Genomic DNA, 20,022 nt, shown 5'->3' on the forward strand with positions numbered 1-20,022 from the left:
CAGTTTTCTGTTTAAACACCTGTCTCCAGCCTTTGTTACAAATTACCAGGAAACTGGTCCCAGCCTGGTCACAACTGAGCAACTCTATCTCTCCGTATTACCAAGTGCCAGAGTCCAAAGGATCAAAAACTATTTCCCAAAACACTTTTTGATTCATTCATCAACCAATCTGCATGTGGCTCAAGTAGTTTTCCAGAGATCATTACCTTTAAAGTTTAACCTATTAATTTGGGCCATAAATGCTCAACCCCCCCTCATCAGAACCTGATACTGTACCTGATATATGTTGGTTCCTACATATACCATGACAACTGCATTATCCCTTTCATTCTTCACAATCTTTCCCAGATATGAGCAGATATGCAGCTGGTACCCATTGCAGCCTTTGGGACACCTAGTCTCACCTCCAAAAAAGTTATCCATTCTCCTTTTACTGTACTATCCTCTACCATTACCACATCGCTTTCCATTCCCAGAAAGTTGGGTGGCCTCCTGTATCACAGTACCACAGTCTGTGAATGCCTTGAGAAACAGAGATTCAAGATTTGAAAATAGGGAGAAACTCAAGAAAATTACAATTGCCAGAGAAGTAGGATTGAGTAAATCGTTGGAACTGCAAGTTGTCAAGTCCCCAGATCCTGATGGATTTCATCCTAGTCTTAAAAGGGGCTACTGACTGAAGTTATGCATTAGTTTTAATTTTCCAAACTCATTAGATTTGGGGAAGGTTCCTTGGAAAAAATCTAATGCAATTCCTTCATAAAGGAAGGAGGCAGAAAACAGTTAGCTTAACATCCGGCAGAGGGAAAATGTTAGAAGTTATTATTAAAGTTGAATAAGTTGGAGGTAATCAGGCAGAGCCACCATGGCTTTGTCACAGGAAACAGTGTTTAACAAATTTATTGAAGTGCTTTGAAGAAGTAACTTCTGTTGTGGATAAAGAACAACCAGTGAATGTGCTGTACTTAGACTTCGAAAAGGTATTTCCATCAGGTGCCATATCAAAGGTTATTACAGAAAATAAAAATTCATGGTGCAGGGGTAACATACTGACATGCATAGATGATTAACTGGCTAACAGGGACAGAGAGGAGGAATGAGTGGGTCTTTTTCAGGCTGGGAGGATTTTATGAGTGGTATGCCACAGGAGTCAGGGCTGGGGCTTCAACTTTTTATTATTTACATAAATGATTTGGCTGAAGAGATAGAAGATATGGCAGCTAAATATGCTAATTTGGATGTCCTACTTCATATCTGGAGTACCATGTACAGTACTGGCTACCAGATTTATGGATATTAATGCATTGGAAGCAGTTCAGAGGTTTACTAAACTAATACCTGGAATGACTGGATTACCTGATGAGGGAAGGCTGGACAGGCCAACATCCTTGAGTCAGAGGTGACTTAATTGAAATGTAAAAGCTCTTGAGTGGACTTGACAGGAACAAAAAAAAGGATGTTTCTTCTTCTGGGAGAATCTCGAAGTACAGAATCAGTTCACCCTCCAATCTTTTTTGTAACAGTACCAACGTTGCTGGATGCTCGCGCAATACTCAGTAGACCTGGAAAACTTGACCAGCTGATCGAAAATTATGAATTGAGATTAGATTAGATCCCCTACAGTGTGGAAACAGGCTCTTTGGCCCAATAAATCCACACCGACCCTCCGAAGAGTAACCCATCCAGATCCATTTCCCATTGACTGATGCACTAATGAATTATTAGCTGAAATGTAACAGTTCCAATGACCTGCCTATAACTCAACAGATTCAATGCAAGCACCTGCTAAACTGCCATGAAGTGGTAGCTAAAGTGATTTTCCAACTGGCGATTCCTAACAAGTTCTTGCTTGTTTCACAGCTAACTACTGTTAATTGGGCAACAGACTGAGAATTAAATAAAAAGTCCAGGAGGAAGGGCAAATGTAGATCCAAGTATATTTCAGTTCGTCACTAATAAAGGTACAGAGGAATGTGCTAACAGAAATACAGTTAGGTGTAAGGAAACATATGTGGACTGTAAAGTATAAACACGAAAGCATTCTCCTCACCCCCACCCTCCTCTAGCTTATCTCTCCACTCTTCAGATTCTCTGCCTTTATTCCTGATGAAGGGCTTTTGCCCGGAACGTCGATGTTGCTGCTCCTCGGATGCTGCCTGAACTGTTGTGCTCTTCCAGCATCTGCAGTCATTGTTTTTACCCACTGACAGGAAAAGACCAGGTGACACGGGGAAACCCAACAATCAGCCTCTGAACTGGCAGACTAACCAATAGGAAAAGGGTATACTGGGAAGCCGGCGCACCCGTGTCGATCAATGGGAGAAGGTTTTACTGCCGGCGCGTTGCCGATTGGTCGCCGGCGGGGAGTCGGCTTCTGCCCCTCTGGATGACAGCAGAAAAGCCGGTGAGTGAGGCTGGGCCTATGGGCGGGTGAGGGAATGTAATGACTGAGCGATGATGGTCCCCTTGGTTGGGTTGGGAAGCTTGTCGCTGACTGGTGATCAGGGGACGTGGTGTGTGTATGTGGCGGTTGGGGGTTAGTGAGGAGCTACCGTTCTCCTGTCACAACCTTCCTCTGTGCACGTGCGGGATCCCGGGCACGGCGCTGATTCCCGCCCCAGATGGGAGCTCCTCCCCTGGTAAACTGTTCACTTCGTATTGTCTGCTGTGTCTGTCCAGGAAAGAAGAAGCTCCAAGCACGTCTTCTGGACAGAGCCTCTAGTTTGGGAGTGGGCTTCAATCCCTTTTCCATCGCTGATGAGTCTTCTGTGTATCTCGAGCATTTATTTCTAATTTACCCGATGTTTACATCTACAGCCTTTTTTCAGAGTGGACCTTTCCAGCCATGACTCGAATATTGCATCAGAAAGCACTGCTGCTGGATGCTCGCGCAATACTCAGCAGACCTGTAAAACTTGACCAGCTGATTGAAAATTTTGAATTGAGATTCGATTAGATTAGATCCCCTACAGTGTGAAAACAGGCTCTTCGGCCCAATAAATCCACACCGACCCTCCGAAGAGTAACCCATCCAGACCCATTTCCCATTGTCTGATGCACTAATGAATTATTAGCTTAAATGTATATGGTGCAATTCATGAGCACACTTTTATACTTCTTAAATGATTAATATAAATTCAGTGCTGCTTTAGGTGACAACATTCTGCATAGAATATAAATTTAATTCGTTTGAAAGACCAGTTTGGCTGCATACTTTCATATATTCTTGACCTTTATTTAGCTTGATAAGCTTGTATGGGAGTGGCTGGCAAACATGGTATTTAAAATCCAGCTGCAAATGTACCTGAGACTGCAGTGAGCTGCTTCCGGATTGCATTCAACCTGTATGGTGTCAGTGTGCACAGGGTGTTGAGAATGAAAGATACAGAAGAGTGAAAGATAAGGACTCTGCAATGTGAAAGAAACACCTCTCTTTCCAATTTAAGTTCGTGTAGGCCTTGGAAGGGAGCTTGGGGTTGCTGATATTACCATGTTATTGCAGCTCTTGTAAGTGATGGAAATAGGTGAAAGTGAGGACTGTAGATGCTGGAGAGTCAGAGCAGGAGAGTCAATGTTTTGGGCATAAGCTCTTCATCAGGAATGGTAGGGGTGTGGGGAGATGGGGCTGGGGTAAAGGTAAGTGGGAAGGCACTAGGTGGCTGTAGGTGGGAGGTAATTGTGATATGTCAGTGGGGAGGGTGGAGTGGATAGGTGGGAAGGCAGATGGACAAGTTAAAAAGGTGGTGCTGAGTTTGAGGGTTGGATATGGGATGAGGTAGGGAGAGGGGAGATTTGGAAACTAAAGAAGTCGATGTTGGTGCTATGCGGTTGAAGGGTCCCAAGGCATTCTTCTTTCTCCAGTAAGCAGGTATCCAGATTCCCCTGGCCCTCACCTCCCACCCCACTAATCTCTGGATACAGTATGTTTTTATCTGATATTTCCACCACTTACAGAGCATTCGTTGCGCTCAATGTGGTCTCCTCTGTCGGGGAGACAGGATGCCAACTAGCAGTGTTTCAAGGAACATCTCTGGGACATATGCGCTAAACAGCCCCACTGCCCTGTGGCTGACCATTTCAACACTCCTTCTCACTCTGCCAAGGACAAGCAAGGTAAAAACAATGACTGCAGATGCTGGAAACCAGATTCTGGATTAGTGGTGCTGGAAGAGCACAGCAGTTCAGGCAGCATCCAAGGAGCTTTGAAATCGACATTTCGGGCAAAAGCCCTTCATCAGGAATAAAGGCAGTGAGCCTGAAGCGTGGAGAGATAAGCTAGAGGAGGGTGGGTTGGAGAGAAAGTAGCATAGAGTACAATGGGTGAATGGGGGAGGGGATAAAGGTGATAGGTCAGGGAGGAGAGGGTGGAGTGGATAGATGGAGAAGGAGATAGGCAGGTAAGATCAGTCCAGACAAGTCATGGGGACAGTGCTGAGCTGGAAGTTTAGAACTAGGGTGAGGTAGGGGAAGGGGAAGTGAGGAAACGGTTGAAGTGTTCCGAGGTGGAATATGAGGCTTTCTTCCTCCAGGCGTCTGGTGGTGAGGGAGTGGTGGTAAAGGAGGCCCAGGACCTCCAGGTCCTCGGCAGAGTGGGACGGGGAGTTGAAATGTTGGGCCACGGGGCGGTGTGGTTGATTGGTGCGGGTGTCCCGGAGATGTTCCCTAAAGCGCTGTGCAAGGAGGCGCCCAGTCTCCCCAATGTAGAGGAGACTGCATCGGGAGCAACAGATACAATAAATGATATTAGTGGATGTGCAAGTAAAACTTTGGATGTGGAAGGCTCCTTTAGGGCCTTGGATAGAGGTGAGGGAGGAGGTGTGGGTGCAGGTTTTACAGTTCCTGTGGTGGCAGGGGAAAGTGCCAGAATGGGAGGGTGGGTTGTAGGGGGGGTGTGGACCTGACCAGGTAGTCACGGAGGGAACGGTCTTTGTGGAAGGTGGAAAGGGGTGGGGAGGGAAATATATCCCTGGTGGTGGGGTCCTTTTGGAGGTGGCGGAAATGTCAGCAGATGATTTGGTTTATGCGAAGATTGGTAGGGTGGAAGGTGAGCACCAGGGGGCGTTCTGTCCTTGTTACGGTTGGAGGGGTGGGGTCTGAGGGCAGAGGTGCGGGATGTGGACAAGATGCATTGGAGGGCATCTTTAACCACGTGGGTAGGGAAATTGCGGTCTTTAAAGAAGGAGGCCATCTGGTGTGTTCTGTGGTGGAACTGGTCCTCCTGTGAGCAGATCCGGCGGAGGCGGAGGCATTGGGAATACGGGATGGCATTTTTGAAAGAGGTAGGGTGGGAAGAAGTATAATCCAGGTAGCTGTGGGAGTTGGTGGGTTTGTAAAAAATGTCAGTGTCAAGTCGGTCGTCATTAATGGAGATGGAGAGGTCCAGGAAGGGGAGGGAGGTGTCAGATGGTCCAGATAAATTTAAGGTCAGGGTGGAATGTGTTGGTGAAGTTGATGAATTGCTCAACCTCCTCACGGGAGCACGAGGTGGCGCCAATGCAGTCATCAATGTAGCGGAGGAAGAGATGGGGAGTGATGCCGGTGTAATTTCGGAAGATCAACTACTCTCCGTAACCAACAAAGAGACAGGCATAGCTGAGGCCCATATGTGTGCCCATGGCTACCCTAGGTCTGGAGGAAGTGGGAGGATTCAAAGGAGAAATTGTTAAGGGTGAGGACCAGTTCGGCCAAACGAATGAGAGTGTCAGTGGAAGGGTCCTGTTGGGGATGTCTGGAGAGGAAAAAACGGAGGGCTTGGAGGCCCTGGTCATGGCGGATGTAGGTGTAGAGGGATTGGATGTCCATGGTGAAGGTGAGGCATCGGGGGCCGGGGAAACGGAAGTCTTGGAGGAGGTGGAGGGCGTGGGTGGTGTCTCGAACGTATGTGGGGAGTTCCTGGACTAGGGAGGATAGGACAGTGTCGAGGTAGGTAGAGATGAGTTCAGTGGGGCAGGAGCATGCTGAGACAATGGGTCGGCCAGGGTGGTCAGGCTTGTGGATCTTGGGAAGGAGGTAGAACCGGGCAGTGCTGTGGGTGGGAGATCTCCTGAGGTAATGAGGTTCTGTATGGTCGGGAGATGATGGTTTGGTGATGGGGGGTGGGGTCATGGTCAAGGGGGCAGTAGGAAGAGGTGTCCTCGAGTTGACGTTTGGCTTCAGCGGTGTAGAGGCCAGTGCACCAGACTACCACTGCGCCCCCTTTATCCGCTGGCTTGATGGTGAGGTTGGGATTGGAGCAGAGGGATTGGAGGGCTGCGCGTTGTGCGGGTGAGAGGTTGGAGTGGGGGAGGGAGGTAGACAGGTCGAGGCGGTTAATGTCCCAGCGGCAGTTGGAAATGAAGAGGTCGAGGGTAGGTAATAAGACAGCGAAGGGTGTCCAGGTGGATGCAGTGTGTTGGAGGTGGGCGAGGGGTCTTCAGAAGGTGGGCGGGATTCCTGATTGTGAAAGTAAGCTCGGAGGCGGAGGCGACGGAAGAATTGTTCGTCGTCATGGCGTGTATTAAATTCATTGCGTGGACAGAGGGGGATGAAGGTGAGTCCTTTGCTGAGGACTGATCGTTCGTCCTCAGTGAGGGGGAGGTTTGGGGGGATGGTGAAAACTCAGCAGGGCTGGGAGCTGGGATCTGGTATGGGTGTAGAGCTGGGAGTGGGGGCGGAACCTGTTACTGGAGTGGATGTGATGGTGGGGCGAATGGGGGTGGAGTCATGAGTAGTGGTAGTGTTCCCCTCGGGGTTCTGGGGGTGGGGATAGTGACAGTGGGGTCTGTGGGGGGCAAATCAGCAGAATGCAGGTGAGTGGCGCTGGTGGGAGCGGAAGTGGTGGTGACCATGGCAGTAGATGTGGCGGAAGTCACTGAGCATGTGGCATCAGCGATGATGTGAAGGGTGGAAGTGATGTCATGTGTGATGCATGAGGAATTGAGGGGTGGAAGTGGTTGTGGGACTGGCCATGATGGGGGTGGAAGTGACATCATTCAGCATGGGGGTGGCAGCTGCATGGCTAATGGCGGAATAGATTCTGAGGCCAGGGGAATCTTCTGCAATGTTTGAGGAGCGCTGATTGTGGAGATGGGTAGAAAAAAGTTTGTTGTACTTAGAGTTTTTGATGTTTGAGATGGAATTGAAATACTGTTTGTTGAGAGTATGAATTCTCCTGAGGATGTAGTACAGAGTGGGTCCTTTGTAATTCTGAGAGAGTGTGGCCCTCAGCTGAGGCAGGGCTGACTGTAGAGAGGTTAGGTGCCGGCGCATTGCTGACCTATCACCTTCATCCCCTCCCCCACTCACCCATTGTACTCTATGCTACTTTCTCCCCACCCCCACCCCCACCCCCACCCTCCTCTAGCTTATCACTCCACACTTCAGGCTCATACTGCCTTTATTCCTGATGAAGAGCTTTTGCCCAAAATGTCGATTTTCGAAGCTTCTTGGATGCTGCCTGAACTACTGTGTTCTTCCAGCACCACTAATCCATCAAGGACAAGCAAGTTCTGGGCTACCTCCACTGCTAACAGGAGGAAGAACGTCTCATCTTCTGTTTTGGGACTGTTCAATCATGTGGCATCAACATTGATTTCCGTAGTTTCCAAATCCCTCTTTTTTTTCTCTCTCTCTCTCTTTGCCCCCTCCCTCCCTCCCCAAACCTTATCCCAGATCCAACCCTTGAACTCGTCACCGCCCTCATGACCTGTCCAACCTGTCCACTCGATGAATGGCCCGAAATGTCAGTTCTCCTCCTCGGATGCTGCCTGGCCTGCTGTGCTTTTGCAGTGCCACACGTTTCAACCAACAAGTCATGGGTTCACAAGGTATTGCTGAACAAGCCTTGGTTACTGCAGTGCATCTTGTAATTGGGATGTACTGCATCTCCTATAGTGGGAAGATTGAATACTTAAGGTGTTGATCAGACTGCTTTGTACTTTAATGGTATCCACTTGCTTCACTGTTGAAACTGCACTCTTCCAAGCAGGTCAAGAGTATTCCATTGTTTTCTCCAATTTGTCTTGGAGATGGTAGAAGGGTTATGGAAGGTCACATGAGCTGTTTGCTGAAGAATGCCTGCCCTACACTGGTTTTTAGAGCCACTGTATCCATCTGGCTTCTCCTGGTAGGCTTGTTTTTGGTGCTTATCAGGATTGTGCTGAGTTTGATGATAGAATTGTTGGAAGCTGGGGAAGTGATTTGCTGGGCCCTGTGCTGAGATATTTTACCATCAGTAGCCACAGTGCAGTGCTGGAAGGCTGGAGGTTGGCTAACGTGGTGCCACTATTTCAGAATTGAGGTCAGGAAATGTCAGAGAACTATAGACTGGTGAGCCTGACATCAGTGGTGGGCAAGTTGTTGGAGGGAATCCTGAGAAACAGGATTGAAACGCACTTCGAAAAGCAAGGACTGATTTGGGATAGTCATCATGGCTTTGTGCATGGGATATCATGTCTCACTGAGTTGATTGAGTTTTAAAAAGGAGTAATGAAAATGATTGAGGGAAGAGCAATGGATATGGTCTATATGGTGAAAGTGCAGACTGCAGGTACTGGAGATCAGAGTCGGGAGTACGGTGCTGGAATAGCACAGCAGGTCAGGCAGCATCTGAGGAGCAGGAGAATCAACGTTCAGACAAGAGCCCTTCATCAGGAATTCTTCCTGCCCTTCCTGATGAGACTCTTGTCCAAAATATTGATTCTCCTGCTCAGTGGATGCTGTCTGACCTGCTGTGCTTTTCCAGCATATCTATATGGATTTCAGGAAAGGTTTGACAAGGTTCCTCATGGTAGACTGGTCAGCAAAGTCAGCTTACATGGAATATAGGCGAACTAGCTATTTGGATACGGAACTGGCTCGAAGGTAGAAGACAGAGGGTTGTTTTTCAGAGTGGAGGCCTGTGACCAATGGTAACCAATGATGTGCCACAAGGATTGGTGCTGAGTCCACTGCTTTTTGTTATTCATATAAATGATTTGGATGTGAATATGATATGGTAGGTAAGTTTGCGGATGGTACCAAAATTGGAGGTGTAATAGACGGTAAAAAGGTTACCTCAGAATGCAATGATATCTTGATCCAATGGGCTGAGGGGTGGCAGATGAAGTTTAATTTAGATAAATGTAAGCTGCTGCAAATCAAGTCAGGACTTATAGACTTAATGGTAAGGTCCTGGGGAGAGTTGTTGAACAGAGACCTTAGAATGCAGGTTTGTAGTTCCTTGAAAGTGGACTTGCAGGTAGATAGGACACTGAAGAAGGCATTTTGTATGCTTTCCTTTATTGGTCAGAGCATTGAGTGGAGGAGTTGGGAGGTCATGTTGAGGCTGTACAGGATATTGGTTAGGCCATTATTGAAATACTGCATGCAATTCTGGTCTCTGTGCTGTCGAAAGGATGTTGTGAAACTTGAAAGCGTTTCCCTGTGGGAGGCTGAAGGGTGACCTTAGAGGTTTATAAAATCATGAGGGGCATAAATAGGCAAGGGCTTTCCCCTTGGGTAAGGGAGCCCAGAACTAGTGGTGAGAAGTTTAAGGTCAGGCGGACCTCAGGAGTAACTACTTCATGCAGAGGGTGGTGTGTGTATGGAATCAGCTGCCAGAGGAAGTGGTGGAGGCTGGTGCAATTACAACATTTAAAAGGCAACTGTTTAGGTATATAAATAGGAATGGTTTGAAGGGATGTGGGCCAAATGCTGGCAAATGGGACTAGATTAATTAAAGAGATCTGGTTGACATGGATGGGCTGGACCGAAGGTATATCTGCATACCTATGATTCAATGTGGATGGAAATAGAGAGCCAGCAAGAAAAAGGCAATTAACGATAACTCAAAGCTAGATTGAAGAGCTGGGATTTGAGGGAATTTGTCTTTTTAGAATTGCAGGCATTGAGAAAGGACATTTCAGACATCAAGTTTGCATCTGTTCAGCGAGGATAAGGGTGGATATTTTTCGGTGGCATTAGGTACTTGCAATGGCTTAATTTCCTGCTCCTGTATTATTACCACTGGTATCTTCCAAGGAACGATCCTTGGACCCACTCTTTCTTATATTGACCTCTTGGAAATTTCACCCCAGTCAATTCTACAAAGTCCTCACATCTCCTGGAAACTTCTGCCTAAATTACAGCTGTAAGACAGACTGATCAAGTAACGTAATGTTCACCAAATCTTTCTTTACATCCAACATCCCACACTCCCCTATCAATATTCTCGGGTATGACCTGTTCTGACAGCACAGTTGGAACGGTTCTGGGAGTCCTCAAAATTTACTATGAACTCTATAAAGTTGTATGGCATCCAGTTAAGACCACCTTCAACTGATATTCTTTCTCAATTGATAAATTGACAATATTACTTGAAAGAACCACTGAGGGTAATGAGGGTACAGAATGTGCTGCAGGTGGGGATCTTCAGAGTCCATTGCTGTGAATTGGTTTGTAACACTCCTGACTGAGCCCTGAAGGACATCTTCAGACTTTGTTGAAGGGATGAAGGCATCACTTGCTGGGCCACTACTTACTGCTCGTCCCTAATAATTATTGAAAGTGATATGTCCTGCCATCTTGAACTGCTGCAGGAAGTTTGACAGACTTGTGTGGGCAAGAATAGAATGACAATGAAATGTGGAAAATTGTGATGTTATTCTCTGTGGTCGGAAGATCTGATGTGCAAAATATTCCAATGATGAAAGATTGTAAAGTGTAGATGTACAAGTTGACCTGTGTATGCTTTCAATAATTTGCTGAAGGCTAACCTGCAGATGCAGCAAGCAATGAGGAAGGCTAATGGTATGTTATCTTTACTGCAAGAGACTTTTGAGTACAAGAGTAGTGAAATATTGCTTCAGCAATATAGAACCTTGGTTAATATGCAGGTTCACTTGGTAGTTAGGACTGCAGATGCTGGAGATCAGAGCTGAAAAATGTATTGCTGGAAAAGCGCAGCAGGTCAGGCAGCATCCAAGGAGCAGGAGAATTGATGTTTTGGGCATAAGCCCTTCAGGAAGCCATTCCTGAAGAAGGGCTTATGCCCGAAACGTCGATTCACTTGGTAGTTAGGAAAGCAGATGTAATGTTAACCTTCATTTCATGAGGGATAGAGCAGGAATGCACTGCTGAAGCTGTATAAGGTTCTGCCACATTGCATGGAATATTGTGAACAGTCTTGTGCTCTGTGTCTAAGGAAGGATGTGTTGATTTTTGGAGGGGGCCCAGAAGAGGTTTACAAGAATGATCCTGGGGATGAAGGCCTTGTCATATGAGGAGTGAACGAGAACTTTGGGTCTGTACTGTATGGAGGTTAGAAAGTTGAGAGGTGATCTGTTTGGAAATTACAGAATACTGAGAGGCCTGGGGAGATGTTTCCACTGGTGGGACTCATGGGCACAATCTCAGGCTGAAGGATGACCCTTTAGAAACATGATGAGGAGGAATTTCTTCAGCCCAAAGGTGGTGAATCTGTGAAGCCCTGCCACAGAACGTTTTGGTGGTCAAATCCTTGAGTATATTTAAGACCGGTGTTTTGATGAGCAAGGGATTAAAGGTTACGGGGAGAAGGTCGGAGAATGTGATCATGAAACATATTGATCATGATTGAATGGTGGAGCAGACTCGATTGGTCAAATGGTCCAATTGTGCTCCTTTATCATTTGGTATTACATCAGGACATGGAGGCTCCATAAATATCCCCATCCTCAACAACAGGGTAGCCTAGCACACCACTGCAAAAGGTCAGGCTGAAGCATTTCCAAATACCTTCGGCTAGAAGTGATGAGTGGATGATTCATTTCTATCTTCTCCGAGGTCCCGAGCATCACAGGTCCCAGTCCTGAACCAATTCAACTCACTCCATAATATGAAGAAACAGCTGAAGACATTCAAAACTGCAAAAGGAACATTCTGGCAAGAGCATTGAAGATATGCTTCTGTATAGCTGTGCCTGTATCTAAACTGTTCCAGTCTAGTAGAAAACAAAATATTTTTCCCATTGTGAAGATGACCAGTTCAGTAGTTTATTTCAGGTTTTCAGCCAGGTTTCTTAATAAACACCATTTTCAGCAAAACAAAACTTATTCAGCTAATGTGCAATAATTGGTTAACATTTGTCAGCAATATGGAAGTATAAATGCTTATCTCTCTGAATATTTCAAAACAGAGAGGCACGTGCAGAAGCACATAAGTTTATAGGAAAAATGGAAAGCAAACATATTTCTCTGCAGAGATTGGATTTCTGAAAAAAAAGTGGATTAGTCCTGACGGCAAGAGGATAAAACCGAGGATATTCCAGATTATGTTTCTCTGATGACCACACATGCCAGAACAAGTCATGGACAGTTACCTCTGAAGTTATGCAGACACAGCTTGCTCACAAATACAATCTTGACCTCGTCCTTCAATCAAGAGAAAGTGAGGACCGCAGATGCTGGAGATCAGAGTTGAGAGCGCGGTGCTGGAAAAACACAGCAGGTCAGGCAGCATCCAAGGAGCAGGAGAATCGACATTTCGGGCATAAGCCCTTCGTCACTATTCTTTCAATCACTCTTGAAAGAATACAGATTTCACCCTGAACTTAACAGAAGACTTTCTTGACAGAAATGGGAGAAACCAGCTGCGCTGTGTTTTTTCTTTTCGGCTTTTATTTGACATTGCTGGTTCTTAGGCTTTTTTCCAACTCAGCTCGTTCTTTTGATTGTTCTCCAACTGAATGAGATAAATAAGAACAAGCCAGTTACTATACAAAATAGCTTGAACAGGGTCTATATCAAAGCAAGTGGTAATCACCAGATTTCTTGGAAACATTATTTTTTAAAAATACTCATGTCCATAGCCAGTTTTGAGTGATCTGTTTTCAAGAAAACACTCCTGGTATATTGACAGCACTGGAAATAAATTCCTTCTAGCGAGTTTTGAGAAGATTTATAGCTCAGGTTGAGGTACTGGATGTAAGTTGGCTCTCTGCGCTGGAAGGTTCATTTTTGTGTGTTTCATCGTGATGTGAGATAACATCATCAGTAAGCCTCCAATGAAGTGCTGATGTTATGTCTCGCTTTCTATTTGTGTTTTGGTTTCCTTGGGTTGTTGATGTCGTTTCCTGTTCTTTTTCTCAGAGGGTGGTAGACTGGGTCAAAATCAATGTATTTATTGAGAGAGTTCCAGTTGGAATGCCATGCTTCTAGGATCCCCGCTATCACGGTTCTTAGCAGAGGCAGTAATGCAGAGACTGAAACAAACAGCTGTGCCAGCCATCAAACCGAGACTTTGGGTCCACATAGTGGAGGACACTTTTGTCACGACTAAACAAAACAAATTAGAGGAAACCTTCAAGACCATCAATAATATCCTTCCTGGCATAAAATTCCTAAGAGGAGGGAAGCAACACCAAACTGCCATTCCTTGATGTCACAGGAGAGCAAATAGTTAATGGGGAGCTCCAAACTAGCATTTACAGGAAAACAACACATGCGGACTAAACACTGAAGTTCAGAAACAATCATCCCAACACCTACAAACGAAGCTGCATTCGAACATTATTGAACGAGCCACAACACTGTAGTACAGAGGAACTATGAAGAGCAGAAGAAAATCACCTTTACAGTATATAGACAGGTGCCTAATGAACACAGTCTGCAGATTTCTCAGCAATAAACCCAAACAAGCAGACAAAACACGCCAGAAACCCGAGTCACTCTCCCCTACATCAAAAACATCTCTGAAATGACTGCCAGACTACTCCGACCTCTTGGCATCATTGTAGCCCACAAACCCACCAACACACAAAACACACTAAAACAGCAGCTAATGAACTTAAAAGACCCTATAAGGATAATAAACAAAATGAACGCCATTTACAAAATAGCTCGCAAGAACAAACAGTACATTGGACAAACGGGCAGAAAACTAGCCACCAGGATGCATGAATCTCAATTAGCCACAAAAAGATATGACCCACTATCACTGGTATCCTTACATATAGATGAGGAAGGACAACACTTTGACTGAGCCAACATATCCTAGGACAAGCCAAACAGAGACCCTCTCAAGGATTCCAAGACGCATAGCGTTCCAACCAGAACACACTCAACAAACAGTGATCTGGACCCTGGGTCGAGATTAGAGTGATTCTGGAAAAGCACAGCAGGTTAGGCAGCATCCGAGGAACAGGAAAATCGACATTTCGGGCAAAAGCCCTTCATCAGGAATAGAGGCAGAGTGGAGAGATAAATGGGAGTGGGGTTGGGGAGAAAGTAGCATAGAGTACCATAGGTGAATGGGAGTGGGGATGAAGGTGATCGGTCAGAGAGGAGGGTGGAGTGGATAGGTGGGAAGGAAGATAGGCAGGTCGGACAGGTCATGAAGGCGGTGCTGACCTGGAAGGTTGGAGCTGGGGTGAGGTGGGGGAAGAGGAAATAAGGAAACTGGTGAAATCCACATTGATGCCTTGGGGTTGAAGTGTTCCAAGGCAGAAGATGAGGCGTTCTTCCTCCAGGCATCGGGTGGTGAGGGAGCGGCGGTGGAGGAGGCCAAGGACCTGCATGTACTCGGCAGAGTGGGGTGGGGGAGTTGAAATGCGGGGGTTGATTGGTGCGGGTGTCCCAGAGATGTTCCCTAAAGTGGTCAAACCCCACTCCTCCAACCGTAACAAGGACAAAACCCCCTCCGGTGCTCACCTTCCACCCAACCAACCTTTGCATAAACCGTATCATCCAAAGACATTTCCATCACTTCCAAACAGACCCCACCACCAGGGATATATTTCCCTCCTCACCCATTTCCGCCTTCTGCAAAGACCGTTCCCTCCGTGACTACCTGGTCAGGTCCACGCCCCCCCCAACAACCCACCTTCCCTTCCTGGCACCCTCCCCTGCCACTGCAGGAATTGCAAAACCTGCGTCCGCAAAACCTGCGTCCACACCACCTCCCTCACCTCCATCCAAGGCCCCAAGGGAGCCTTCCACATCCACCAAAGGTTTACCTGCACATCCACCAATATTATTTATTGTATCCGTCGCTCCCAATGCAGTCTCCTCTACACTGGGGAGACTAGACGCCTCCTAGCAGACCGCTTTAGGGAACAACTCCGGAAACCCCCACCAATCAACCTCACCGCTCTGTGGCCCAACATTTCAACTCCCCCCTCCTACTCGGCCGAGGACATGCAGGTCCCTCACCACCTGACGCCTGGAGGAAGAACGCCTCATGATCTGTCCTACCTGCCTATCTTCCTTTCCACCTATCCATTCCACCCTCCTCTCGGCCCTAACAACTCTATCTCCACCCCCATTCACCTAGTGTACTCTATGCTACTTTCTCCCCACTCTTTTCCCCCCCCCCCCTCCCCATTTATCTCTCCACTCTGCAGGCACCCTGCCTCTATTCCTGATGAAGTGCTTTTGCCTGAAACGTCGATTTTGCTGTTCCTCGGATGCTGCCTGACCTGCTGTGATTTTTCCAGCACCACTCTAATCTAGACTCTGGTTTCCAGCATCTGCAGTCTTTGTTTTTACCTCCTGAATTGGACCCTATCTATCACTGAGAAAAAGAACAGGAAATGACATCACTCACCCAAGGAAACCTAAGTACATGAATAGAAAGTGGGATATAACCTGAGCACTTCACTCGAGGCTCACTGATGGATGTTACCTTGTCTGGTGACAAAATGTCTGAAAACGAACCTGCCAGCTCAGGGAGCAAACTTGCATCTATAAATTCCTTCTCCATGACATTCAACACTTAGATTGCCCCAAACAGTTTTAAATTTAAAATAAAATAATAGAATCACTACAGTGTGGAAAAAGGTTGTTTGGCACAGACTCTCTGAAGACCATCTCACACAGACACAGTAACCCTGTATTTACCATGGCTAATCTACCTGGCCTTTACATATCTGGACACTATAGGGCAATTTATCATAGCCAATCTACCTAACCGGCCTATCATTGGACTGTGGGCGGAAACTGGAGCACCCAGAGGAAACCCAAGAAGGCGCAGAGAGCTTTCAAATTCCACGCACACAGTCACCCAAGACTGGAATCAGACCTGGGTTGTTGGCACTGTGAGGCAGCAGTGCTAACCATTGTGCTGGTGTACCACCCATAAAATGTTGTCTTAAAAATATCATTCGATAATATTGGTGACCAGAGTTTAAATGTGGTCAAACCACAGAATGATATGGGTTTAGCCTGACTTTTCTACTTTTTAATCTATCCCTCTAGGAATAAAATCAAAAGAGCAGTTTTTTTATTATATAAAGGGACCAAATTATGAATGGGCTGGACAGGATAGATATGGGAAGAATGCTTCCACGTGTGGATGAATCTAAAACTCAAATTCATAATCTAATTATTGATGATAAATCTAACAGGGAAATAATGAAAAGTGTCTTTATCAGCAAGTGGTAAAAATATGGAATTCAACACTGCATAATTTATTGAGGCAAATAATTTGGATGTTTTCAGGAGATAAGAAAAGGTAAGTTGAGATGAGAGAGGTGAACTAGCAAAGGGATCTTGGAGCTTAAGAATCCAGTGTATTTCTGCACTGTACTATATAAACTAATTTCTGTGTAACTAAATGCAATTTATGTGTGGAACAAGAATGTTTTATGGGTGAATATAAAATAATGGTGAACTACACGGCTAATACTTTATTGATCCTGGTCTGCAGAACAAGGCATTCAACCAGAGGGAGTTGATAATTCTCTTCTTTTTTAATACTTGGGGGGAAATTTAAGTGTTGAAGGATCATGACTATACAGGACCTCTTTCTTTAAAAGAGGTCATTGAAAATTGGCTATGGACATCAGAAACTTTTAAAAATAATGCTTCCAAGAAATCTGGTGAAAGGTGGGTATTCGGCAGGACAGCATTAGTCTTCATCTATCTTACTTGCCAAATGAAGCCCTCTGCAGACCTTTGCGAGCCTGTCAATAGACAAAGAAGGGGCACCATGGTGAAGAACTAGAGGAGGGCAGGAAAAGAGATTACGGTTATGGAAGATTGAAAAATCTGAGCTATGTTTTCATCTATTCAAACTACTTAATGATTTGTAATTTCAAATTTAAAAGGTAAAAAATGTGTAATTCTCTAATGTCCTTAAAAATGCTGTGTGATCAATGAGCTATTCTGAAACTTTAAGACAAAATATTTTGGGCTTTTTCGATTACAAGTTGCCACTGTATTTTGATAGCATAATGATTTGTATGTGAGTAATTTCCTCATGATCCTGAGGAAGATTAGTTAGAGTCAGTATAAAGCATGTTTTTCATCAGTGTTCCTCTCTGAATGTTACATATCTGGCCATAGTTTCCTTGCTGATAGACAAGCTCACAGCTGTCTGACTTGAAGCCTTTTGCCACTTTAGTCTGATTTTATAATGATTAGTTTGTCTTAATTCTTGGGAAAAATGCTCTGTAAATTACCTGAAATCTGTTGTGGATAATATATAAGATCATTATTGTTTTTGATCAATTGATGAAATGTAGTAATTTTCTCAGTGCTTAATTGAACATTTTGTCGCCTAAAATTAGTTGCTTCTCTTTTAAATTTAGGTTGTAAAGAATGGTTCAACCCGTGCCAGAAACGATTAACTTCCCTGCAGAAGAAGAGCAGATACTAAAGATCTGGAAGCAGTATGATTGTTTTCAAAAAAGTCTTGAACAGTCTAAAAATCGACCCAGGTGAGACCATCTTCTGGTTACACTTTTTGAAAATAATTCAAAGTAATCTATATTTTGAACTTTTTATGTAGCTTTCCTTAAGCGTTAGTGAGTTTTGAGAAGATTTGTTGCTCAGGTTGAGGTTCTGGATGTAGATTTGCTCGTTGAGCTGGAAGGTTCGTTTTCAGAAGTTTGTCACCATACCAGGTAACGTCATCGCTGAGCCTCTGGATGAAGCTAAAATGTACACTAAATGTATACATGTAAAATGGCATTTCATTTGTTTATTTATCAAATGGTACAGCAATCCGTTGTAAAACTTTGTTTAGTTGGAGGGTTTCTTCTATATTTACTGATGTGCAATAAATGTATTCTTTGAAGCTGTTTTGCTCTGAGGTGGATTAAAGTTTTATTTCTTGTGCACTGTAACTATAAAGTGTACAATTCCTATGTTTCTACCTCCATCCTTATTTTACCTATGCTTTTTATCATTGCTGTTGATGTTTTGAATACCCAATTTGCTATTTTCTTACCCTCTCCCCATCATAAAGTCTCAATGTTTTCAAATTCAGCAACATATTTCTGCCCCTCGGGGATTCTTTTGTACATTGATGAATCCTTATGAATCTACAGGAGCTATGTCTTCCTTTACATTCAGTTTGTGTCTGTATTTGAATCCAGCATCCAACTTTGCATCCAGATATTGATGACTGAGTCATTAGCCAGGTTTGAGTTCCATTTTCAAATTTCTGCCTAAAGCCACTTTGCTGTCAACCTTTTAAAAATGCGAAGGTTTGATTATGTCACCATGGCTTATTGTTCTTTATATCCTATTTTAGTTTGTCTTTCCTTTTATCGAAGGACTTGAGATGTGTAGACATTGGACAAACTTTTAAAGTCTAATTGTACTCGGGTCTTGGTTGGCATCTGGAAGGTTTTCGTGCTTTGAGTATATCTGTATTTTTAGTCAGGTATGTGTAATTCGATATGTAATTGTTGAACTTGACAGATACACTTTTTATGATGGACCTCCCTTTGCCACTGGTCTTCCACACTATGGCCATATACTTGCGGGAACAATAAAGGATATAGTGACCAGGTTTGCACATCAGAGTGGATTCAATGTTGAAAGAAGATTTGGATGGGATTGCCATGGCTTGCCTGTGGTAGGTTTGTAGAAACTGGTAGTATTTCTCAGATTCTATTGCTCAAATCTGGGGTTGAGACATGGAGAAATACAAAGTAATACTTGCACCTCCAATGTCCAGTCCCTAATGAGCGAAGAACCCATTGCCATACACAAGTGTTACCAGAGCTGAAAACTTCACTGTCAACATTCCTAGTGTTCCTTTTGACCAGAAACCGAACTAGATTAGCTGGATAAATACTATGGCTGCAATAGTAGGTCAGAGGCTAACCTTGCACCAAGTAACTCACCTCCTAGCACTCTGTCCCCATCTACAAGGCACAAGTCAAGAGTGTAATGGAATGCTTCCCACATAGCTGGGTGTGTGCAGCTCCAACAACGCTTCAAGCTTGATACTATCCAGGACAAAGCAGCTTCTTGATTGGCAGAACTGCCAGAAAGATTGACTCTCTCCATTACTGACATTCAGTGGCAGCAGTGTGCACCATTACAAGGTGCAGTGCAACAGTTCACAAAGGCATCTTCGATAACACCTTTCAAATTGATGATCACAACCATCGAGATGGACAGAGGCAACACCATCTGTAGATTTCTCTCCAAGCCACTCACCATTCTGACTTGGAAATGCTTGCTGTTGACAACTGACTCAACACGGGCGTTTACTGTAAACCGACTGACTCCCACAGCTACCTAGATTACACCTCCTCCCACCCTGCCCCCTGTAAAAACGCCATCCCATATTCCCAATTCCTTCGCCTTCGCCGCATCTGCTCCCAGGAGGACCAATTCCAATACCGAACAACCCAGGTGGCCGCCTCCTTCAAAGACCGCAATTTCCCCACAGATGTGGTTGACGATGCTCTCCACCGCATCTCCTCCACTTCCCGTTCCTCCGCCCCTGAACCTCGCCCCTCCAATCGCCACCAGGACAGAACCCCACTGGTCCTCACCTACCACCCCACCAACCTCCAGATACATTGTATCATCCTTCGTCATTTCCGCTACCTCCAAACAGACCCCATCACCAAGGATATATTTCCCTCCCCTCCCCTATCAGCGTTCCGGAAAGACCACTACCTCCGCGACTCCCTCGTCAGATCCACACCCCCCACCAACCCAACCTCCACTCCCGGCACCTTCCCCTGCAACCGCAAGAAATGCAAAACTTGCGCCCACACCTCCCTCCTCATTTCCCTCCAAGGCCCCAAGGGATCCTTCCATATCCATCAGAAATTCACCTGCA

The 20,022-nt window shown here is 45.3% G+C and overlaps 1 protein-coding gene across 3 annotated transcripts in view; it reads left to right on the top strand.

Moving 5' to 3' along the window:
• The first annotated feature begins 2,302 nt into the window (after positions 1–2,302).
• iars1 (isoleucyl-tRNA synthetase 1) overlaps positions 2,303–20,022 on the top strand; it is a 206,698-nt gene continuing 188,978 nt past the window's right edge. For 2 of the 3 annotated variants that reach the window (XM_072582128.1, XM_072582130.1), the window contains exons 1-3: positions 2,303–2,404; positions 17,525–17,653; positions 18,642–18,798. In XM_072582128.1, the coding sequence (XP_072438229.1) occupies positions 17,535–17,653; positions 18,642–18,798 (276 nt within the window). In that variant the 5' untranslated portion in view covers positions 2,303–2,404; positions 17,525–17,534. Of the gene's footprint in view, positions 2,405–3,966; positions 4,114–17,524; positions 17,654–18,641; positions 18,799–20,022 lie in introns of those variants that run through there. The other variant, XM_072582129.1, reaches the window with a different exon arrangement.

This window comes from Chiloscyllium punctatum, chromosome 12 (assembly GCF_047496795.1).
Source record: "Chiloscyllium punctatum isolate Juve2018m chromosome 12, sChiPun1.3, whole genome shotgun sequence".
In the NCBI taxonomy this organism is placed as follows: domain Eukaryota; kingdom Metazoa; phylum Chordata; class Chondrichthyes; order Orectolobiformes; family Hemiscylliidae; genus Chiloscyllium; species Chiloscyllium punctatum.